Here is a 17358-nt window from a genome sequence, read left to right as displayed (position 1 = left end):
TGTAGAGGTGTGTCAACCAGGACAGCCCTACAACATCCAGAGCCTTCAGGAACTCGGGGCGGACCTCATCAACACCAGGGGCTCTGCCACCAAGAAGTTGTTTAACTGCCTCAGTGACCTCGCCTCCGGAAATTGACGGGTCATTCCCCTCATCCCCAGACTCTGCTTCCTCCTCAGAAGACGGAGTACTCTGAACTGCCACTCGGCGCATAAGCGCAGATGACAGTCAGGACCCGTTCCCCGACCCTAAGGCGCAGGGAACAAACCCTCTCATCCACCGGGAAAAACCCCAATGTACCGGCAGCAAGCCGAGGGGATATTAGAATACCCACCCCAGCCCGCTGCCTCTCACCAGGGGCAACTCCAGACTGAGACAGAGTCCAGCCCCTCTCCAGGAGACCGGTTCCAGAGCCCAAGCCATGCGTAGAGGTGAGCCCGACTATATTAATTAACAGGGCTTCAGTCCTCGTCGGTGTGTCGCCGAGGTTGTGGGCGGGTGGGTGCACGGGGGCTCAGCCCTGGCGCAGGGGGCCTCTTGTGCATCGGCCTAACTGGGGGGCTCTTCAACTGGCAGGGAGGTTGTTCCATCCTTGCAGGAGTCCACTCTGCAGGTGGGGGAGAGACATAGGAGACGTGGAGAATAAACTTGACCTGGGTGTCTGTTGTCTTGTGTAGTCTGGGAGATGATTGAATGTTGGGGTGGGTACAGTTTCCTCTGCGGTGGGGTAGGGTGGGCTGCCCCGGGTCCTGTGGGGCTTGGCGGTGCTGCTGCCGTAGGCCCCAGTCTGGATGGGCCTGGGCTCCCTTGCCTTGGTGGATACCAGAGGACGGGGGTGCCTACTGGGGTCAGCGGGGGAGCTGGCCCTAGGGAGGGGCATCCTCCCCTCCCTTCTTTTCCTCCCCATCCCTGGCTACCTCCCTCTTCCCGCTCCACCACACCCACCCACACAGGTAGGGCCTTGGGGTGCGGGTGTGTCACCAGGGTGCAGGGGAGACATCCCCCCCCCCCCCCCCTCTGTCCTCTTCTGGCCACCTGTGCCTCAATTTTATCTCGCAACTTAGACATCCACATTACTTACACTCTCATAACACACACATATATATATATATAGGGCCTTGAGGGTGGGCACGTTAACGGCGTCCAGTAGACGGTCTGTGTATTCAAACCTACCTCTGGCGCCGGTGCCCACCTCTCAATTTTAAATCCATGTAGACATTGAGGGTTCTCGGGAGGGGCCGTGCTAACACCTGCTGCTCTCTGGCAGCAGCACCATGCTCTCCCTTGTTTTAAATGCACTTTAGAGCAACACGCAGCAACACTACACTTGATCGGGAGGAGGGAGGTATGGGGTCTTAACACACCCCCGTTCTCTACTAGCCATCGGGGCGGGGGGGCTGGGAGGAGATGCTGGCTGTCCGATTGGCCTCCCTGCTGCTGCGGAGCCTGGGACGGTCTGCTTGCCTCCACCCCGGAGGGAAGGGTAACATCTCTTGGGTCTGGGTGCCGTTTCCCCCTCTGGGGGCGAGGGTACCTGGACCTGGGGTATAGAGTATGTTTGGGGAGTGTGATTGTGTGTACATGTCCATTTACGTTTATCCCTACGTTGGGTGAGTGCTGAGTGTTTGTATATGTGTGCATGAGGGTGGGAATGCATGTCTGTGTCTGTGTGTGCCTGTTTGTCTGTGTCTATATGTCAGGTCGGGTCTTAGACTCCACCTCTCTGGGAACTCCCAGGCCCTCCAAAGTGTGGAGGCCTATCTCCCCTCACCACACTCCCTGCCGGTGACTGATGCCCTCAGGGGTCGGTGCATTGGTGGTTCTTGGTGTCCGTGGCTGGGCGCTCAGGTATGTACCAGCTCACTCCCGGTGGCTACTTGGCGGGGCCTGGCAGCTGTTGCTCGGTCAGGCCTCTTCCGGGGTGCGGGGGGCCCTCGGGCCTCCGGCCTCTGTGCCTGCGGCTCGGTTCACTCTGGCACAGCTGGCTGCCTGCAGAGCCGGCGGGCACGCCGGTGCAGCCCCCTCTAGCTTCTGCCCAGTGGCTACTGGGTGACCCCTCGTCTGGGGATCCTCAGCCCTTCCCATGAAGGTGGCACGGATGCCCCTCCGGTGGTCCTCCTTGGGCTCTTGGATCTCCTCCATGCCTGTTTCATGCCCTGGGGGACAGGGCTATGGCTCTCTACATCCTCTTGCAGACCATTACATGGGGAAACCATTTGAATACAAGCGCGCCGATCCACACAGGTGTGCACACGGGTGTTCACTGTTCGTAGACTTAAATCACACCTTTCTTGGCTGCTACTTCAAAGCACATTGTGCGCTGTCTGTCCTGCATGCTTCACAACAACATTCAATATTTAGTATTTACTGCTGTTTACACTTAGCTAGATTAATGCGATAGTGTTGTGTTTAGTATGTTGCTTTGTTGTTGTTTTTTGCTTGTATTCTATTCTTTTTCTCTCAACAGGTGATCCCAGAGATATTTTTTCCCCCCTTTGTCACTGTCCCTCTCCCCTTCTGTTTTTCTTTTCCTTCCTCTTTCTTTCTCCCTTTCCTATCCCTCACTCATGTCTGTCCCGTCTGTAACAACTGAAAATAAAATAAAATAAATAATTAAAAAAAAAAAAAACAGTGCTGAGCGCCTCAGACCCAGGCCTAAACACGCACACTGCACAAAGATACATCTTTCCATATCCACCCTAACCTCTGAAGCAGATGAACACATTTCCTTTAGAGCCAGCAGTGACCTTAGTGTGTCAGGAAGAATCCCCATTTACATGAATAAATTGAAGTCTGTTAGACAGATGTGATTCAACCCAGTGCTTCATACTAGTTTTAATTACCTACAGCATGCAGTGATCTGTGTGATATAATGTTATGGTTAACAGTGACAAATGCTGCAGAGATGAGTCCACTGTTAGAGGCCATAAAAAAATATTTATAACCTTCACTACTACTATTTCTGTACTTTGATAAATTCTGAACCCTGACTCAAATTCTGCAGTAAACCATTCCTTTGCAGATAATCATGTAGCTGTTTTACAATTATTGTTTCAAGATGTTTTTTAGATTAAAGGGAGGTTGGAAGATAAAAGGAAGGTTGGATTTGTGTAAATAAATAACCAACAGAGAGCCAAAAGTCCAAAGTCAACATTAGTCAAACAGCACAAGAGGTGAGGGTGACACAAAGCTAAGGTGCTATGAAATAGTATTTGTCCATTTCCCAATTTCTTTTATTTTTGTATTTATTTATTTTTTGCAAATTTGTCAGACTTAATGTTTCAGATGATAAATTTTTTTTTATATTAGCAAGAATAACCTGGGAAAATATGAAATTGAGTTTTTAAAAGGTTATTTCATTTATTAAGGCTATCCAAACATACCTGGCCCTACGTGAAAAGGTAATTGCACACCTTGGTAAATCATGAATTAACTAACCATACCCAGGCCTGATGACTGCCAGACTTAATGAATGAAGAAATAATTTAAGTAGGTTCTAGATAGTAGGTACAAGTAATTTATTTCTCAGGATGCCCACCATCAGTTTTAATCAATGTAGTATAAAATTATGGGGTAAATATTTGCAACTAAAACTCCATTTGTAGGGCATAAATAAAGTAAATAATTTTGGCCATAATCGTGCAGCACTTCTTCCTTCTATACCATGAACTAGGGATAGTTCCCTAATTCTATATATTTTTCAAAAGAGACAATATTTCTTCAAAAATGGATCACTTAGTCTCTTAATAATCTCATTGCTAATGCTATCTCTTGCAAATGCTATGTTTCTCCTTTTTTGTATAGCCCTTTTCAGTTCTTCTAGCAGAAATGAATATTACATACAGTGTTATCTTAATTAACCCCATGTGTATATATGTGTTTCCTTAACATTTCATTTGTTGTTTCTTACACCTTCCTTACTTATGTCAGCTCCTCTGTGAACAGATTTAACCTTACAGTTTTCCTTTATCCACCTCACTTGCAGCAACCATGTTTTTCTCTTCTAATACTGTTATCCTGCTTCTTTTTAGAAGCAGATGCTTTTTGGCCATTTACCTTCAGATTTTTTTTAGATTAAAGGGAGGTTGGAAGATAAAAGGAAGGTTGGATTTGTGTAAATAAATAACCAACAGAGAGCCAAAAGTCCAAAGTCAACATTAGTCAAACAGCACAAGAGGTGAGGGTGACACAAAGCTAAGGTGCTATGAAATAGTATTTGTCCATTTCCCAATTTCTTTTATTGAAGTATTTTTTTTTTTCAAAAGTATTCAAAAGTATTTTTGGCCTATGGCCAATTTTGAACCAATTAACCTAAGTACCCAGAAAAACTTCTCATAGAAAGGCCCAGGCTAGATGGTGGAATCAAACTAAGGACCTTCTTGCTGTGAGGCAACAGTGCTAACAACAACGCCACTGGTGGTTACAACTGTCCAACAATGAAAAAGCAAAACTTAAAAATATTCACTAAAAATCCAAAGCTGAAATCTATAACTAAGAATTCAAAACTCAGAACAGAAACGAACAACAGAAACCCTTAGAACCATGCCAGCAAGAGGTGATAGAAAGCCATGCATAATTTCATGAAACTTCCATAGTTGAAAAGGGTGAAAAAAACAAAACTTCTGCTGTTTTTGTCTGTTCAGGTGGGACGGCTACAGTGTCCTCTGCTGCTGGTTGTAGGTGAGGATGATCAGAACTGGCCAGCCCAAGAGTCTGCATTGGATGTAAGTTTCCTGTCACAAAGTCCTATGTAAAGAAGGTGGTTGAAATAAGGTTAGAAATGGGATTTTAAAAATCTGCATGCGATGCTGCAGACATGTGTAAGCCAAGATAGCCTGATGATTGTCATCTCCCTGATAGCCCTTCCTTGTCAGAAAAGTGGAGCTTTCCATTGCTTGAACCTCCCCGTGCTGAGGATGTGTCACCATTGGAAAAAAGTGGTTAATGCCATCACTGATGGCCAACACAGGAACTATAAATGATAACCCTGCATCATTTTATAAACCATCGAAGGGTCTGCCCCCAAGGGCCTCCCAGGACAGCTGATGCCCCAGGGGACACTGGGGCAGCTCCAAGAGTCCCCCAGGACACTGGCCACCCAGTGAGGTAGCAAGAAGAGGCTTGGTCCTGAAATCTTTCAGAAACAGGGAGGAGGCTTTTGTAGCCCCTGGCTCCAACCCTTGTTTTTCTGTGGGCTTTGTTCAGCTTTACCACACTGAGTGCTGCTTCCTATAGCATCGAGCTTGTGTCTGGCTCAGATATAGCAGATGGAACCACAAGTAGTTTAAGTAGACAGCCATGGTTTTCTACCTAAGATAGCCAGAGGGCAGTGCTTTGCTATCCAGAAGGAGGTCATAGCCCTGCTGGTTGCCACTCCCTGCTCCTTCATTACCTTTACCAAAAGTAGAGAGGTTAGGACGTGCTGCATTTCTATGGCATTTCAGATCCATCCCCCAGCAGTTTAGCCACTCGGTACTGGTACATCACCTGCGTTATCCTCCCGTTCCTGGATTGCCAGTTAAATATATAATTGCCTGCAACATCCAATTGGAACAATATTTCACTTCACAAAAATTTCAAAAATATATTTGAAAAAATTCTACTAAATAAAACAGAAAATAAAGGCTATAGGGGGTAAAGAGAATCAAAACTATAAAATTAAAATCGAAATAGAATTTCTCAGGTTTTTAGTGCATTACATTTGGGATGGGTAATAACTTATTGAAGATCATTAGACATAATTTTGTGAGTTCTCTGGCTAGTAAGTTATCAACATGATTTTTTAAAATAAAATGTTTTCAAGTTTGTGTCTGTAAAAAATAAATTATGTGACAACTAAAGGGCTTCACATAAAAAAGACACAACAAAACTATTTCAAAAATATAAGAAAGTTTTACTTTCATGTTTTCCAGATTAAGGAAATGATGGCACGAGCAGGGAACAGTCATCTGCTCACTGTCCTGTCATACCCAAATGCAGGTCACTTGATAGAACCGCCCTACACAACTCATGCCAGATCTAGCACCTTCAAGACCATTGAAATAGAAGAGAAGGGTAGGTTCACTTTCACACTGCAAGGTTGTTGACTGTCTCAGTTGTTCTTTGAGGACCAGAGGGGTCCACATTTTGGCAGGTTTGAGAAATTAATGTTATATATAGTTGATGTTCAGGTAATTTTGTGGCAAGAAAATGATTGTGAAAAAAACTCTGGACTACACATGCAAATTATCAGTAAATTTCTTGTGGTACCAGTTTTGGTAACAGCAGTTTTTTGGTGAGTCCTGATGTCTGTTTTGTTTTTGCAGTGATGTGTCTGTGGGGTGGACAAACGGTGGAACATTCTCGAGCTCAGGAGGATGCCTGGAAAAAGATCCTGGTTTTTCTCAGAGAGAATCTGTATGGTGGCAGAAACCCTACCTCATTTTCTCACCTGTAGTCAAGATGATGACATAAGTTCCAAAGTCAATCCAAGGTGAAAATATTTGCCTAAAGACATAGTTAGGTGAGGCGACAATGGAAGCTCTTCTGTGCCAATCAGTATATAATGCATTGCTATGAAGATATTGATTATGACCTTTGGATTCAGTTTCAATATTACTTATCAAAAATGTCTTCTTAATAGAAATACTTAACAGGTGTAATGGCTTCATATGATCATTAAATCATAAACTACTTTTACAGAAAGACAGCAGAGACAATTGTTCCCCCACCAAATACTCACACAAACTAAAATATCTTCCTGCACTATACCGATTTAACAGGATAAACTGGATAAGGTGCACTGCTTTTTGACTGATGAATTGTAAAATGTTTTTACTACTATAATTAAATAAATATCTAATATATTACTAAAAATTATTAGTGAAAATGACAAGTGGTGAAGAAATTTTTCAAACCACATCAGTACACATAAAAATGTACTACTGAAAACTGTGCATTCAGACTGACTATAAGTTTAATTTCCAGCATCAAATTCTATACATCATGTCTGCATTAGTTGTCCTTTGGGGATCTCTGGAAAAAAGTTATTTGTGAAAAATAAATATGTTGGCCTGTGTTTGTAAAGTGTATTAAAATGTTAATAACAAATAAAGGCTGAATTAAAAGGTTTGATCATTACATGACATGGTTAACTCTCAATATCTATAGGGACAATTAAAATATGAATGAATGTAGAGTGTAACAAAGTACAAATACACCGTTACTATATTTAAGTAAAATTTTTAGGTGTCTGTACTTGAGTATTTATTTGTGTGACATTTTTTTACTTTCACACCCTACATTTCTAAACAAATATCAGTACTTTCTACTTCTTACATTTTCAAAACAGGCTCGTTACTTTTGGTTAAACAAATTTGTTATTTTTTTCATGACACTGTGAGCCTTTGGGCTCAAATCCAACCAATTTGAGCCTAAACGGTAAAACGTGAAAGGCAGTGATCTTTGTGTATTAATCACCAGAGAATGTTGCATAAAAAGAGGTGAAAGAAGCAAAAGTGTGCCATAATCAGGGGTTAAAACAAACTGGTGTGTTTTTGTGTGGCTTTATTTTGTGCATTGGCACAACACCAGAACGAGTGCAGATATCCACAAGTAGCAGTTGAGGTACTTCAGCATCTAGCTACTACAAGTGAGAGAAGCATAAAAAAGCTTAAAGAGAGTAAAGTTTTTTAAGTAGCAGGTTATTTCAAATTCAACGTTTCTATGTCTTGATGCATGCTTAATCATATAGGTAAGTAAATCTCCAAAAGTTGATTCTGTTCATCTGGACGTAGTGTTTTGTGGGAGAAACGTTTCGTCACTCATCCAAGTGACTTCTTCAGTCTCAGCTGACTGCAGGTTTCCTCAATCTTATAAACAGTACATTTGCATAATGACTGAAACCAGCCCACTGAAGGAACAATGGGCTGGGAGGTCAGTTCCTTAATCTTAATTATGCAAATTCTCATGACCATTGATCAACAACCACTGACAAAAACCCACTGATCAAAGCCCACTGATCAATGGCCATGAGTACCATTCACAGAGAGTTGGGGAATGGCTGCAATCACAGCATTGTAAGATGGCGAAAGATGTACCCTTAGGCGCAGCTCTAAACACCACATCCAGAACTCTTTGGATTTTGTTGAGAAGGTGAGAGATGTCATTATGGAGGCAGATGAAACCATGGTCTCGTACGATGTTACATCTCTCTTCACTTGCATCCCAGTCACGGAAAGCGTTGGAGTTAGTCCGTAAGAGATTACAGGATGACCCCAACCTCAGCAACAGGACCACTCTCAGCATCGACCAAGTGTGTTTGCTTTTGGAACTGTGTCTTCATTCCACCTACTTCACATACAAGGGTCAGTCCTACAGGCAGAAACATGGGTGTGCCATAGGCTCCCCAGTTTCACCCATCGTGGCCAATTTGTACATGGAAGAAATGGAAAAGGAAGTCTTTGCTATCCTACTGTTATGGCTGCCGTCGTGGACTGGGATTATGACATGCAAATGTGAGTGTACAGGTGCGCCTCCAGGAGTGGTGGATCCCAAAGATGGTACGCCAGGACTGGATGCTGCTCTGGAGGCGGAGTATAAGACGGCACAGTTGAGGACAGCAATCATCCATCCTCGGTTTTACCCCAACCGGCTGGGGCTGCGACATGCCCTGTGTTGCTTTGCAGGTCCAGGAGGAAGTAGGGGTGGATCGCCTTTTCAGTTGGGTACAATTTTCTCATGTTTAGTTAGTTAGGGATGTAAGTGATTGTTGTTTGGTTATGTTTCTTTGGGGCTAGGTAAGCAATCGCTCCTCTGAGTTAGTTTCCCTTTTTGTTTGTTATTTTGGTGTGGGTCCACTCCGAAGCCTGAGTGACTCCTGTGAACCCATTTTTTGCTTCTTGTTTGCAAATAAACCATTTCATATTTTAACTTATGGTGTAATGTGCTGCTTGGGGTAGAGCAGGGGATGGATCACTCTTCCTGTTGCGGTCGGGTTTCCTAGACCGGCTGTAACACCTACCCTGGAACACCACCAAGCCATTGGTTCAGATATGTGGATGACACCTGGGTGAAAATCAAATCTCGGGACGTACCACATTTCACGGATCACATAAACTCGGTGGACCGACACATCAAATTCACCAGGGAGGATATGAAAAGTGGCAGGTTAACCTTCTTAGACTGTGAGATTTCCATCAGTAATGGGGGACATCTAAAAGCCGATGTGTACCGTAAACCTACGCATATGGATCAGTATTCAAGGTTTGACTCTCATCATCCACTGGAGCACAAACTGGGTGTCATCAGGACGCTTCAACACAGAGCCAACACGGATGATCTGATATCCTCGTGTCGGTGTTGTTCCCACATCATCATGATAAATGTTGTTCCAGGTTCAACATTGCAAGTGACCAATCACATTTTTGTGACGTCATACTTTTGCAAGCCAAGCGATTCATTCATTTATGAAATTCCAATGCTGCAAGGACAATATGTATAATGCTTACCGTTTATTAAAGAACAGTATCCTGAAATGCAACGAATTCAAATTGCTGGATTGGCAGACAGAGGCGGTTTCTCGCAAGTTAAGTAGATTTTTTTTAAGGCGTTTTTTTTTCCAAAGTCGCAAAAGTATGACGTCACAACAATGTGATTGGTCACTTGCAATGTTGAACCTGGAACAACATTTATTATGATGATGTGGGAACAACACCGACACGAGGATATCAGATCGTGCGTGACAAGAGATTGCCCAATAAACATATTAAACTGGTTGAGCAAAGCTTACCAGAAATGCAACCAAGCATTTGCAATAACTGCCAATGAGTCTGTTACACCTCTGTGGAGGATTTTTTTGGCCCACTCATCTTTGTAGAATTGTAATTCAGCACAAACCTACATGGCCTTGTGTGAAAAAGTGCTTACATTTTAACTACTGATTTTATCTACTGTTCTGATTTTATTTACTGTTTTTTTTAATCAATTTTAAATCATGCTTTTTATTTGTTTGTGTTTTTTTTAATGTCTCTGTAAAGCACTTTGAATCACCTTGTTGTTGAATTGTGCTATATAAATAAACTTGCCTTGCCTTGCCTATGTAAGACGTCATATGTTAATGAACTTATGCATATTCATGTAACCTCAATAAAGAGCAGTGTTACGAGGGAGCAGACGAGAGTCTGACAGAGGTCAGGTCTCCCTCATGCATGAGTAACACAAAGAACTTTGCCTACTTAGTGTTCAATGCTTTTGCTGTGTAGTTAAATTGTCTTGTTCCAGCGAGGGGTTGTGCTAGACAGACCCACCATTAATTGGTCCTTCCAGGCCGGATCCCTGGAGTCGACATTCACCGAGGAGAAAACAGACACGCCGAAAGACTGACATCAGCCAGGACTTATAGAAGTTCCTGCAGCAAAGCCCCGAGGCGTGACAATTCGTCATCGGGCCAGTGGATTAGCCATCTGTTTTTTTCTCCTCGATGGATGGTGACTGACGGGATTGATGCTACACGCAATAAGCAACACCAAGTAAGTTGGAGAGCGACTCTATAACCGCGGAATTGGGTTTGTGTCCCGAAACTGGGTGTGTGTCCCGAGAAATCGCCCTGGGTTTGTGTCCCGAGCGTCCCTTAATTGGGCTTTGTCGCGCGACTGGGTTAGTGTCCCAGAACTGGGTTAGGGTCCCGAAAGATTGGGTTGGTATCCCGAGATTTCCGGTGCGAGTCCGGAGTAGGCCTATTTTGTGTTGTTGTGTGAGTGTGTTTGTGTGAGTGGGTGCAGAGCAGAACACGTGGTCTGTGACGCCAGCTGTTGTTGTTATCATGGTTTCCCAAGCAACCAAAAATAATTTAGAGGGTGATGAGAAGTTTATGATGAAATTCGCTCCCGGCAGGGCAAAGTATTTAGAACATTGGCGCAAAAAATATGATTTTCAGGGTAAACTGGTTGTAGGACAATGTCAAATGTTAGTGAACCAGTTCACAGTAAAGGCAGCTTGTGCAAAAGAGAGAGAGAGTTACAACTGGCGTTTGCTAAACTGTGGTTAGAACAGGCGCAGAAAAGAAAGGAGGCAGTGAACGCGAAGAGAGCAGCTTTGCAGGCACTAGCTGTAAAACCTGAAGATGAGACGGTACAGTCTACTTCAGTGGTGCTGACATTAAGGGACCAACAGCGTAGAGCAGCATTAGAGAGAGAGAGAGGCCAGAGAGGAGGAAGAAAAGCAGGAGCAGGAAAAAAGAGAGAGAGAGGAGGAGGATAGAGTAAGACAGGAGTTTGGGGACGTCGTAGCACAATATATAAGCCCTTATGGAACCAGATCCAAAACTAAAAGCGGTGAAGTAAATACTTTTCCCATGGTAGAGGTCGCTAATCCCCATTTTGGTGTTGAAGGTGACCAAAGTCGTGTTATTTGTGTTTACAGGCCATGGACTGAGTCTGAATGTGCAGAGGCATGTAAAGGTTTAGGTAACCTGCTGACTAATGTTGATGAATTTATCGCCCTCTGCTCCTCGTACCGCTTAAACGGTCAGGAAACAGAAGCCACTTTTAGGAGGTGTCTCACATATAACTGGACTCGGGTGCGAGGCACCTACACAGGGAGGGATTGTAACACCGTCCTGCCCTATGGCCATGCAAATTTAAGAGGCCAAGTTGATGGGGTTTATGAACGTCTTAGAAATACTTTTAAAGCTTCTGTAGATTACAACAAAATCGCTCAATGTGTGCAGAAAGAAGGAGAGGATGTTCATGAGTTCAGGGCGAGATTAGAGGAAGTTTTCAAAGAATACAGCGGCCTTGAAGAGAGTGCAGAGAAGGCCAGCCCATATCAGCAGCAGTTAAAACATGCTCTGATGAATGGCTTCCATCCACGCATTGCTGCTTTCATCAGAAAACAAAATGTTAACCAGAACACTGACGGGTCCGTTGAATGCATGAATTGGGCCCGCCATGCGCAGGAAGTTATTAAAAATAATGAATGAATGAATGAATGAATGCTTTATTGGCCATATGCAGGTTGCCCCGCAGAGGAATAGAACCCCCCCGACTTACACACACAACATAGACATCACATGGGAATACAAGTCGGAGATCGGCAGCGTTACAGAAAAACACTGAAAAAGTACACAACAATGGGGAAAGTACAAGAGGAAAAAAAGAGACCTCTACTCATGCTGGGCACCTATGGGAGGACAGCATGAGAACAGGAAACAAAAAAACTCTTCTGCACAGAAAGCACATAAATGTCCACAGTACAACATTGGAGCACGTGACAAGCCACAGGGTTGGGTAGGGGGTGAGGAGTAGTCCGAAGGAAAACACAGCAGTCATCCTGCACAGCGCTACCATTCCAGCGCGGCACACAGACCCACCGTCTTCCCCCATAGGAAACAAGCATCGAAGACGTTTGGAAAGAGAGGGGGATGAGTGCGTGCTTATCAGTGTAAGTGTATGTGTGTGCGTGTCCAGAGTTCAGCTGAGACAGTGTCCTCCGCCCTATCAGGCTAAGTAAACAGTCTGCCAGCCAACCCAGGTGGCCTTGCATGGAATGGGAAGAATAGTCAACACACAGTCGTTATCAGGGAGTTGTTTTTGTTCAGCTCCAGCCTTGGACCCGCAGCTGGCGCCGTGGTGTCCGCATGTTGATGTCGTTGATTTTTCTTTTCTGCGAGCAGCTCAGGAGAATTTCAAAACTGTTCTTTAACACTCCGACACTGGTCTCTCAATCTCCCGTTGGAGAACCGCGAGCCTCCCCATGATGGTATCAAACTTCTGTTCCGTGGTGTTGCCGTTCTTTTGATTCTGAGACCCCACAACTGCAGTGATCCGTTCTGTGATGTGATCCAACTTTCGCTCAAGGGTCTCATTTTGAGCAGGCCTCTCTTTGATGTATCCCAATATGCGCTCAATGGTGTTGAGTCTTCACAGCAGCTGTAAGCGTCTCCAAGGTGTTAACCATGCTGCGTTCGTTGTGAGAAGTCGCGCCTCGTCCCATCGTTTGAATTCCAGCGGGCAGCCTTGGGGGGGTTTGAACAGCCGGTTCCGCTCTCTTAATTCTCCGATAAGCCAGGGCCAAGCCAGCTTCGATCAGCAAGAACCCTGTTATCATGGTTCCGAATAGGTAGATATCTTCAGCGTCCTCAATCGACAGTCCCGCCAGGCACAAGATCCTCCATTTCTGCCACCCGTCCATCGTGTATCCGGCAGGGAAAGTCCCTCCAGGGCACTCGAGCTCTCCCGAGCCCAGACTTCTCGTTGAGAAAAGGGTGTCAATAGCATTCAGAGACCAGTTGATCAAATCCATAATTCTCTTTTAGGTTTTAGAGAACGACAGTGAGAGACTGTTCAGGGAAAGTAATACACACGAGACAGGACAAGGACAGGACACAAGAGGCTAAGCAGGGAAGATAAAGGGAAGGAGGAGAGGAGAAAAGTGCAACCGCCTTCGCCAAGAGCCAAGAGAAATGGAGAAATAAGAGAAATAAGAAAAAGAGGTCACAAAGCTCTGAGACCGCTGCCTTTTTAGCAAATGAAATTTTGTTTCAGGGACAGGCTGGAAGAGGGCAAAATAGAGGTAGGGGTAGGAGAGGTAGAGGCCCATGGCGACCCCAGGATAACTGTAGAAGAGATGAGAGATGTTATCAATGCGGGGAGAGGGGCCACTTTGCCAGAGAGTGCCCCGAAAACAAATCTGAGGAATATAAGCGACCATACTCACAAAATCCATCACATAACGATTGACTAGCACCTGTTGACACTGCCAACACATGCACATGTACAGATGATTCTTTAGCTTGCCAGAATCTACAACAGCCTGTGATCCAGACTCTATTAGATTTAACTGAAGTATTGTTAAACTTGTCAGGGAAAGAAGTGAAACCAGTTCACACGTTAACTGTGCAAGGCAAAACCATTCAATTTTTGTGTGATTCAGGAGCAGATAAAACTGTTAAAAGATCATGTGTTGATCCTTCAAGTGGCACAATTTATGTAAAGTCTGCAAATGGTCAGTTAAATCAGCATAGAATCTCTAAACCAGTGTGATTAGAGATCCTACCACAGGAGAGGCAGCTCAGGGTTCAGTTGTAATGTGCCCAACCTGTCCGGTGAACCTCTTGGGAAGAGATATGATGATAAAACTTGGAATTTCAATAATTCCAACATCCACTGGGATGATAGCTGCAGGAAAAGGAGAAACTGCTGAGACAATGGTTCATCAGAACAGTGGGGATTTGCATTATTACTGGACACTGGACCTGTCAGCCTCCAGACCTGATCAAGTAAACTGTAAACTGTTAGCTGCAGCTGAGGAAATGTTGACAATTCATGTTACACTGAGATTTAAGACCACGCCTGAGCCTGATGAGGCTTACACAGATAAAGTGCTGAAACTAGGGCCAAAGAGAATCACCATAAAAGCAATATACACTGATGGTGAAACCATGGCTGGATGTAGTGTGATCCTTTCTGAAGCTGAAAGCCATCAGAACAATGGTACTACAGGACAGGCTGACCCTGGACTTGATAACAGCATCACAAGGAGGAGTGTGTAAGCTGATTGGAGAGACGTGTTGTACGTTTATCCCGGATGGCTACACGACTGGAGGAGACATCTATGAAGCACTGCAGAACTTAACTGCTCTGCAGAAATATGTTGCGGACCATACATCAGGAGGAGACGCATCACAAGGCTGGATAGCCTGGTTGACATCTGGACCATGGTGGAATATATTCTTGAAATTCTTGACTCCCATTCTTATATTGTTGATATTGTTTTGCTTATTTCCAGGTTGCATCTTGCCATGTGTAAGATCGATGGTGAATAAAATGATTGCTAACACCTTTACCAACTATATACTGTTGCAGCAGAGTGACATGGATGCCAAGGCTAATATTTGTGTATGAATAAAGCCTGCACTGAAAATGTTGTGTAGAGCTGAAGATATATACGCCAAATAGCCTTAAAAAATGACAATACAGGGTGGTGATGTTGGATTTATATTTTATTATTGTCATTTGTATTGAGAAACATATAATCATTTATGTTTGGAAGTATATAGTTGATTGCATATTGAAAGAATGTCTCATCCTAGGAGGTCTGTAACAACTCTGTGTAGCATGAAGAGGGGAGTGCGTTCACTCCTCTTCAGAGTGTTCTGGCATAGATCATACACCTTCTAGGAGAGGTCGTATCTTCTCTTGTTGATATATGGTATAGCAAACACATGTATATCTGTTTGAATGTAAGAGCCTTTGTTTATGTGAACTGCTGGACTCCCTGGCGCCAGTAGAGTGGGGAGTCTTCACGGGGTCGTGAACCCCCACCCCCCACACACACACACACACACGACACACAGACAAGGTATTCTTTGTCCACATGTAAGACATCATATGTTAATGAATTTATGCATATTCACGTAACCTCAATAAAGAGCAGTATTACGAGGGAGCAGACGAGAGTCTGACAGAGGTCAGGTCTCCCTCATGCATGAGTAACACAAAGAACTTTGCCTACTTGGTGTTCAATGCTTTTGCTGTGTAGTTAAATTGTCTCGTTCCAGCGAGGGGTTGTGCTAGACAGACCCATCACTGACTGTTAAAATGCCCCTTCTGCTTTGCTACATTTCTAAAGTGGAAATTATAACAATACAACAGCTGTTTTAGAATTCTGGTGATTCCATGTTGTGATATCACCAAAAGATGTTATCCCTGTTCTAGTGATATAATGTCATAACAGGAATTCCATGTCTTAATGCTGGTTTTGTAATGAAGGATAAACAATTTCTCCAACACTGGGAACATGTCCTGGGAATACTTGTACTGACCAGCAGTCTAGTGTCCTGCAGCTTTTCTTTAATGTGATGGAGCAATGCACCTTCTGATTGGTAGATGACCCACTCTACCACCTGAGCCAAAGCTGCCACAAACATATCATTAAGGTGCAGGAGACTTGTCCAGCTGGATTTTGTGATATTAATAATGGCAAATAGAACTCCATCAAGGTTCTATTGCTATTAGCACTGGTGAACCAATGTGTGTGTCACTATTTGACTTGAGTAAGAACAGTTGCTTGGTTCCTGTATTTTCAGAGACAGATATTGATACTTACTTTCAGCATATAGCTATTGTGCTACATTGGCCACACAATGCACTGAGTATAATGTTACAGTTAAAGTTGACAGGTAAGGCTCAGAAGATTTATTCCGCCCTGTCTGTCTGTTGAATAAAATCTCTTTTATGAAATGCTTATCTTACAAATATATGAATTTGTACCAGAACACTACAGGTAGCATTTCAGGGGTCTCAGAAAAAGATCTTGTTAAACTTACTGACTTTGCTAGAGAGATGAGAAATTTTTATTTGGTGATACTAAGCATCCAAGGTGACTAATTTAGCCACAGTGAGAGAACTAGTGCTTGTAGTGGAGCTTAAAAACTGTGTGTTTTAGGTTTTATTTAAATGGACTAAGGGTATCTACTTTGCAGCAGGCTAACACATTGGCACATGAGTATGTCTTGGCTCACAACACGAATGCTGCAGAGTACATCATGAGCCACACAGGAGATCTGGTGATGCACAGTCACACAACTCTGTCATACCATACCAGCTCAAATATTGCCTGGAAGAACAAGTTTGGTGTCAGGTGTTGAGGACCTAAGGCACCCTGATGAGAAGTGGGCTACTGGAACAAGACAGCATCGGTGGGCAAGAAACAAAAATAAGACCCTGTTGGAATGCCCCAGCCAAAGGAGTTACATGAATAGGATGAGGGACCTATGGTATCTTCGATATCCAGCATCAACATTGACAGTGAAGCAACTAGTAGCTCAGTGTTCCAATATTCAGAAGAAGAGGTTGTGTCACGATCCTGGGTCTTATGACCCAGTGTTTTGAGTTTTAGTTTATTTTGATGTTTATAGTATATGGTTAAGCTCATTAGTTTTTCTATTTCATTTGTTATTAGATTCCCCTCGTGTCTTCCAACCCCTGTTAAGTCTCCCTTGCTCTTCATGTGTTTCATGTCTGTGTCTTACGTTGTCAAGTTCAGGTTGTCATGTCTGCGTCTCATTATGTTTTCTGTTTTATTTTGAAGGGGTCCTGTGTTCCTATGTTCAATGTTTTTTAGTTTTACTCTCCCCTTGTGACGTCGTTATGTTCATGTGTGTCAGCTGTTTCCCCATGTGTTTCTGTTTCCCTCATTATCCTCTTGTGTGTATTTAGTCTGTGTGTCTTCAGTCATTCCTTGTCAGGTCGTCTGTTGTTCACGCCATGTTCTTTACACCAGGTTTCTAGGTTTCATGTCCAGGTTTTTTCATATTGTTTGTTTAGATTTCCCAGTTTAGGTTTGTGTTAATTTTGCTTCAGTTTGCCTTGCCTTTTGTT

General features: G+C 43.8%; 1 protein-coding gene across 2 annotated transcripts in view; it reads left to right on the top strand.

Annotated features, from left to right (window-relative positions):
* LOC146514981 (peroxisomal succinyl-coenzyme A thioesterase-like) overlaps positions 1 to 7104 on the top strand; it is a 19011-nt gene extending 11907 nt beyond the window's left edge. For both annotated transcript variants that reach the window (XM_085164650.1, XM_085164649.1), the window contains exons 9-11: positions 4642 to 4722; positions 5911 to 6052; positions 6304 to 7104. In XM_085164650.1, coding sequence (XP_085020776.1) covers positions 4642 to 4722; positions 5911 to 6052; positions 6304 to 6434 — 354 coding nt within the window. In that variant the 3' untranslated portion in view covers positions 6435 to 7104. The remainder of the gene's footprint in view (positions 1 to 4641; positions 4723 to 5910; positions 6053 to 6303) is intronic.
* The last annotated feature ends 10254 nt before the right edge of the window (positions 7105 to 17358 follow it).

The sequence above is a fragment of the Neolamprologus multifasciatus genome, chromosome 7 (assembly GCF_963576455.1).
Source record: "Neolamprologus multifasciatus chromosome 7, fNeoMul1.2, whole genome shotgun sequence".
Lineage (NCBI taxonomy): Eukaryota > Metazoa > Chordata > Actinopteri > Cichliformes > Cichlidae > Neolamprologus > Neolamprologus multifasciatus.
This window is presented reverse-complemented; position numbering and strand designations above follow the sequence as displayed.